Source organism: Rhea pennata, chromosome 13, assembly GCF_028389875.1.
Source record: "Rhea pennata isolate bPtePen1 chromosome 13, bPtePen1.pri, whole genome shotgun sequence".
Taxonomy (NCBI): Eukaryota; Metazoa; Chordata; class Aves; order Rheiformes; family Rheidae; genus Rhea; species Rhea pennata.
The window spans coordinates 4,149,578-4,157,152 of record NC_084675.1 but is presented as its reverse complement, the minus strand read 5'-3'; the positions used below and the strand labels follow the sequence as shown (position 1 = coordinate 4,157,152).

Below are 7,575 nucleotides of genomic sequence, written 5' to 3'. Positions count from 1 at the left end.
CTGAAGACCTGCTGAGCCCCTGAGCCGTATGTTTGGAGCTGGAGCTGCAGGCTCTCAGCAGCCCACTGCTGAAAATCTGCCCACTACGTTTCCCTAACTATGCTACTAACCCCCTATTGTAGCTCAGCAAAACCAGTAATATTTTAAAATTCGACTTGCTTTTCATGACTTCCTAGGCTTACAGCATACAAACGGCTAAGCTATTTTCATTCCTGGGCATAGCAAAATAGTAGAGTTTATGCAAACGGTAATAAGGAGGAACAAGAGGGGAAACTAAACAAAACCAAAGGATGAGATGACTCCTTCAAGCACAGCCAACAGCTCCCCCAGCAGTCCTGAACAGCCCGCTACCACCCCTCCGATCCACGCAAACCCAGCGCACGCATCTTCTGCGCCTTCCTTCCCGCCCCAGCCCCCTCCTTCGAGGAGCCCAGTCCTGAGTTTAGGCAAAAACCGCAAAACGTTCCAGGTGCTCAGCGGCTGTCTTGTGCCCAGGACACCTGATTGAGCTGGATGGGAATAAAGCTGTGATATTAAGACAAATGCTCACAGAGGCAATAGGAGCGGAGGTGCAGAGCAGAGGGGGGCCAGAGCCTTTGCAGCCTCAATACTTCTAGATGAGGCAGAGCTACAGAGCAAGAAACAGGGTAAACGCAGGAAAACAGGATTAGCACCAGATGCGTGAGACAGAGTCAGCCAGGGTACAGGGGAGGTGCGTGCTTAGCACAATTTGGGCACTAAGGTTGCAAGCTTCCAGCGTAGACACCTTTGAAGCTGCACTTTAAATCCACTTGGTTAAACTCTGCTGTCAGTTAAAACTGAAATTTTTATCAGAGCAGATACTCCCTGGTTTGTAATGCTGCAAAATCCTGTATCAATTCAGTTTTTCCAAGGAAGAGCAGCCAAGGTGAAAACCGAATAAAGCAATTCAGGCTCTGTTTTCCTCACTTAGCCGACTGAACTGCACGTTGCATAATCACGCAGGGCTTATTGTGATGGGTATTTAAAATAAATGCTGCTCTGAAGGATATTAATAATGGAATGAAATTCATGCACCGATTGTAATCTGAGGTATAGGTTCAAAACGTTAAGATACTTCAAACACCAAGCATCCAAAATTATAATAAGCAGTACTATCGAATGAATAAATCAGTAACATTTAAAGGGAAATGCATTAGGGCACGGAGAAGAAAGAGTTAGGTTAAAGCATTTAAAGTCTGGTCCAGCACAAAAGTTAATGTTACACCACCACCTTCAAAGCAGTAACCGATCTACTCAGTAAACTCCAGCTTACCTTTCCCACTGTTTGAGGCAGTCAGCATCTGCAGACCACGAAAAGGAGCGAGTTCGCCTGCCTGAAAAACAAGCATCCCCACAGAAGAAGCACAAGCCTTGGATGTCAGGTCTGGCAGCAAACCAGCTAGGGAATGGCTTTACTACTTACAGCTAAAGTCACCCGGGTACAGCAGGGGACGCGGCACTCGAATTCAACCCGAATCCTCCAAGTAACACGCCGCTCCCTGCGGAAACAAATAACCTTCGCAGATGCAGACATCACCAGGTAAATCCGTTACACGCCGGACTTGAACAGAGCTGTCCCAACTCACCAGCTCCCGGTCCTATCCTGACACTCGGAAGCGCTTCAGCAAGCTTCGCTTTCCATTTCCCTTATTTTGCTTCAGTTTTACCTTTTCTCTGAAGCATCCTGGGGCATAGCTAGCACAAAAAGACCCAGACAGAATTAATTTCTATTTTACTCATTTCACAAATGCACACGGTGATCTTTTGCATCTCCTTGGCTACCAGGGCTTGCTAGTGGCACCTAGGGAAGAGGACGTCTTTGCGTTGTGCAACAGGATGAAGGAGGTAAAACAACACAAAAAAGGTGTTTATGAGAAAAAGGTCACATAAAACAATTGTGTCTGCAGAGCTAAAATAGAAAAACGCTTTTTGCATCAAAACACCTATCACAAAATATTCTGACTTCAAAGAAGTGTAAAATGCAATTGGCCCACATGAAATTCTGCCATATTAGACATCCTGGTACTTGTCCAAATATTCTAAAGTAATCAAAACAGCTACAGCATGGACCTGATATTTCTTTCAGAGCACCAGCCACGTAGTCTCACACACGCAAGTTTATTCTCATGTATTTGGAAGCACCAGCCAAACACAAAACCGTAACAAAAGTTCAGAGCTGCAAAGTTGCTCTAATATCCTGTAGGACCAGCCAGTCTGAAGTGGGCACCAAGACCCTAAGTCTCCCCTTGGAAAACATCAGTTGGAACCTAACCTTGAGCCAGACCCTGATTAACAAGCAATCACCACCTTGCTGTAATGCTGAGCTGTTCAAAAGATTTTGTTTTAAGCAATTTTGATGGGACTTCTGGAAGAGGAACAGGCACGAGTGTATGAATCAGTTTTAACACACTGCTCAACTATTCTATTTCAGCAAAAAAAAAAAAATCTGTTTAGAATTAGAAGTAAAATGGTTCCTGGCAATAGAAAACTGGGTTTCCTTGACAGGAAGAACACTGTTGGACACAGATATTTCTAGCAGAAGTTTCTAGTACTGTACAGCAGCATTGATCTATGCAGCACTGCTTGTAATACCAACAGGAAGGGTATGAAGATCTTTTTTTTTTTAATGTAAGCAAACAAAACATCATGGAAAATATTGCTATATTCAAATCAGGCAGTCAGACATGCATATACACATTCACAACCTGTATACAAAGTGAAAAGGCACACACCAAAAAAGGGATTGTAGACACAAGGTACTTTATTAGAAGTGCAGTCGTACCTAACGTTGTATCAAAGGAGACAGTTTTATCACGTGAAACCAAAACGCTGGACCGGCGTACACGTTGCAGCGGTGCAGTATCTGTATTTTAGAAACACACAGGAGGGCCTAGGCCAAGGTGAGTTCTGACCCAGAGCAGATCTCTCCGTTGCTCGGGGAGGCAAAGGCAACGCGCCCTGCCCGGGGCGCCGGCAGAGCCGGAGCTGGCACGCCGCTCAGCACGCCTCCGTGAGAAACGGCAAGCCTTCGGCCGGACAGAACAGCCCCGTCCCGGCCCCGGCTTCCTGCCAAAAAGCCATCTTCTCGGTCTCTCCCAGGGCTCCTTTCTTCCCCGCGCTTTCCTCTCTCTAGTCTGGCGATACAAAACTGCCATCAGCCCCCAGTTCCACGCTTTCCATGCCAGCAGCTCCTCGAAAGACTCCACATCAGCCCCCCCTTACGTATCTGCACACAACGGCTTGTCTCAGCTTCATCCAAATAGCAGCAAACGCATCAAAACCTCTCAGAGAAGCGACCACAGGCAGCTGCAGTTACAAAGGACGGGAAGGGAAGCGCAGAAGAGCCGCACCGCGCTTAGCCTCCTCTTGCTCTTCAAGTCCTGCATCCCCCCTAAGTTAAATGCTTTGCCTTCAGCCCACCAGCAGTGGCCAAGATGCAAAGCTGCCTGTCACTGCTGCCTGTCAGAGGATCAAGGGACTGGTTTCAGCTGCAGGTTACATTTAACATGTCCCAGGCCTGGCCTAGGGAAGATCCCTCAAGCTGCCGATGAGCTCAAAGCAGAAAAGAGGTCTCAGACCGTCCCCCCAAAAACAGGGAAAGTGATTTCACTCCTTGCTAACACAGCTCAGAGTATGCTGAAGGTGTCTTCAAAGACTTCTTCAGTCCAGCTGTATAGAGCAGCAAAGGATCTTCTTAGATTTTAAAGAAAGGACAGATGTGTCATGATGCGCTTCTAATGGACAAAACCCTCTATCATTTTATAAGAAGAAATTCACTGGCAAATAGAAAGGCTGCATTTAGGAAGGACCCCATCATTTGAGTTATCTTATTCGTGGTGATACAACATACTGCTTTTTTCTTAGATACTGAGCAGTAATATTTTTAAACAAAGCAAGATTTCTCCCATGCCTCAGACTAACCTAGAGAACTATTTGGATTGTTAAGACAGCACGTTTAATTAACTACAGTATTTTGTTAGTTTTGACTCACCGGCATTTTGTAAGAGAAGATGAGAGCCACTGAAGTTGTTAAATACCTTGCGTTAGCAGCTGGTGTTCTGTCCTTAGCCTGTAGGCTCATGCTATAGCGGCGGTCCTGGCCTCATCCTTTTGAGGAACACGATCAAATATGCCCGAGAACAGCATACTGGCAGGCGTGTGTATAGCCATTACTTGAATCATCCTGTCAAAAATTTATCTTCCCCTGCAGCTAATCCAGAGTTTTTATTAGAAAAGACTTGATCAACATTAGAATAATCAGCAGTATTGCTATCGCAGGTTAGTAACAAGCACATCACCTAAATTCAGAGGTCACAAAACTCTCCATGAGCAGTTTGAGCCTAATACGATGCCAGGTCAATAAATTCCGAACGTGAGGGCTGAGCTGAAGCATGGATAGCTCAGTGTCTCGCCCAGGCTTGCACAGCCAACGCAAGAGAAACGGGAACAGAAACAGGAGTCTCATCTCCTGTACCGAAAACTAAGCTCTAAGCAAGCACTGAAAGCTACTTTAGGGAAAGCATTTCTGTTAAAATACCTTAAGGCACAAGCAAACAATATGAGAAACTACATTTGCTACACTTAGTACAGACATCTCTCTCATTGCTTTGTGCAATGCGCAAACTCTTGGAAGCTGGATCAATTTTAATGGAATAGCCAAAGGCTGACACTGGTGTAACCATCACATTTTAAAATACAAAAAACCACTGCGTTACTTATCATACTTGTAAGACTCTTTCCCCATTTCAGGGCAAATATTTACAGCATGCTTCATCGTGTCTACTGTGGAACAGACTGCAGGTTAAGTTATTCTTTCTACTGCTTCTTTGGAGGACATGCTGTATTGGTTGTAGACAAGGAACACTGTTAAAGTGCTTTTAATATAATGTCTGAAAGACGGTAAAACTAAAAGGACTAACTGGTAAGGCAAAAAAAAAAAAAAAAGGCAAGAACATCCATGTTTTTATTACAAAAGCACCCAGCAACTGTATTTAACACAAAAACAGTAACTGAGAGTCTCATTTTATTTTTCTTTCAGTGTACATGCTCATTATTGTTCCATTTAATTTACAGAAGGGCTATGTAAAATGAAATTAAAATTAGAGAGGAAACAAAAGGAAGATTGAGGCATAGAATTTTCTTAGCAAGCAATGATCACAGGAGACAGCACAGATTGAGCAGGGATTCAACAGGAGTGACACCTAGGGATAAAGGTAAACAATAACTTTTTCCTTATTCATTAGATTCTCAATGGGGCTTTGTTTGTTTGTTTGTTTTAGCAAAACAGTTTAGAATATCACAGTATACAGGAAGACTAAGAATGTCTCACACACACCACATTTATCCCTGCTACTGGTCCAGGATCCAAAACTGCAGTTAACATTCTATTTCCTATCTCTCATTCATTGATAAACTATACAGGATTACACTGTACATGGAGTTAAAATTACAAAAATGTCATATTTACAAAATCTGTACACACATAGTAAAACTCACAAAATTGTCATCTATGTATCACAAGTTGCTACACCAAAGTATTAAAAATGGGATAAAATTATACATTTCTCTTGTCCATTTTTTAAAAAGGGTTCAATATTTCAAAGACATACCACCTATTTCCCCCAAGTAAGACTGGTAAGAGAACTACAAACCCAAAGTATCCTCCTGGGATAAAACGTCACAAGCAGCATCTCCCAACTAGAAAGAAGCCTATATCCTGTTTGCTGGGGTGGGGTGTGCAGTTAGCATATATGTACAGAAATGGTGAAACTACAATAAGGATGTCTTTGGCTAAACCTTTGGCATTAAATTAAAATCATACATAAAAAGTCACAGAAAAGATTTTCTCAGAGAGAGAGGAGCTTGGGAATTTCTTTCTGATACACTGTTATATACAGCTTTTCTTTCTCTAAAGAAACAGGGTAGGAATAAAGGGTTTTGGAACAGATGCAAATGAGGCAACACTATTTCTTGTTCCAATTTTTCTGTAGTAAGAAAAATTGTATCAAATCTCTTCACTAAAATATAATTCAGTCATAGAAATATCCTCTTCCAGAATGTTTTTTTTTTTTTTTGGAAGCTGCATACGAAAAGAATTAGTAAACCAGTCATGGCAGAAAAAAAATTGTTTCAGCACATCAAGTAAGTATTAGTGCAGGAAGGTGGATTAATTTGATCCACTGTATAAATAAGCTTTATGCGCAGCGTACATTAAATAACCACCACACCCCACTCACACCCAGTACACAGATGCTCCTCAGTGAAGATAAACGTTTATCAAGTAATTAAAGTGTATGTAGTGCAAATGTTACAACCAAGTATTATGCACATGCTACTTGCTTGGTTTAAAGTTACACAGAGATGTGGTGCCTGAAATCATGGACATATATACATCCTTGTCACACTTGGTACAATGTCCTAAGCCACAGAAATACCGATGTGTTTATATTTATATATACACACACACGTTTTTCTTAAAATGTGACCACCACATCAATACAGTAACACAAACAGACTAAAATCAATACCTGCTTCCAGATGCTCCAAGGCTCAGAAAGTTTGTGCTTCTAACTCTTGCAGTTATTACATGCCCCTCTTCCACTTCCCCCTTCTGCCATCCGAGAAGGGCAGACAGTCTCTTCGGGTCTGTGCTGCACAGGATGAGGGCAACTGAGAGGAATAAACGACGGCACAGGCACCTAAGCTGCTTTTCTCCACCAACAGTTCCATGCCCCATGATGAAGGGTTGAGAGAATTTCCTCTCCACACTGCTCCTGGGTGGAAAGGCTTATTCAAAAAATCATAATGTGTTTTCCATATTATAAGTGGCAGCAAATCAAGGCACGCTGTACTAATTTTGTAGCATTTAGATTAGCTGACTTTGCAGGGGATGCTCACTGGGGAAGGTCCGATGTTCTCAACTGGCTGCTGGGCCTCGTTGGGCCATACAGAGTAACAGAAGCTATGTGATTATTCTGCATCACCTGCAAAAGGACAGCAGGGGAAAAGGGAAATTAAAAGAATCATACACCAAAAGGGAGCTCAAAAGAGTGAAAATGGCAAAAATGCAACTGATCTGCCCGAAAGAAGAAATCCCAACAACCAAAGAAAGCAACCAACAGAAAGGTCTTGGCTAGTTCCTATAACAATCTCTAGATTTCCATGACACACTTTTAACATAAGCATGCCCTGCAAGTACTCGGAGCTGCATGCATGCATCTCTTTCTAGTGCAAGTCCCAGATGACAAACTGGAAACACCAGCTTTAACATGCAAATGTACAACTCTAGAGAAGAGACTGGAAAGCTGCCCATTTCTGTCAATAATCCCTGAAAACACAGCCATTCTTGAGTACTGGTTTTTGTTGAAATAGGAAAGAAGTGAATAAAAAAATAGTAACAGCTAGCTCCTCATCATCTTCTCTTGCTCAGAAAATTTGAAACTTTTCTCCTAACCTCAAAGATCATTCGTTGCAGTCCAAAGCAAAAGGTTGATCCAAACGGGTTAGTGTTGTTCGGAGAGGATGACCTTAACAGAAAAAAGGGGGGAAAAAAAG

General features: G+C 42.7%; 1 protein-coding gene across 3 annotated transcripts in view; it reads right to left on the bottom strand.

Annotated features, from left to right (window-relative positions):
- Positions 1-5,031: 5,031 nt before the first annotated feature.
- Positions 5,032-7,575, bottom strand: part of PHAF1 (phagosome assembly factor 1) — a 35,855-nt gene continuing 33,311 nt past the window's right edge. For all 3 annotated transcript variants that reach the window (XM_062586359.1, XM_062586360.1, XM_062586361.1), the window contains exons 16-18: positions 7,475-7,547; positions 6,549-7,004; positions 5,032-5,222 (exon numbers count right to left, since the gene is read on the bottom strand). In XM_062586359.1, the coding sequence (XP_062442343.1) occupies positions 6,915-7,004; positions 7,475-7,547 (163 nt within the window). In that variant the 3' untranslated portion in view covers positions 5,032-5,222; positions 6,549-6,914. The remainder of the gene's footprint in view (positions 5,223-6,548; positions 7,005-7,474; positions 7,548-7,575) is intronic.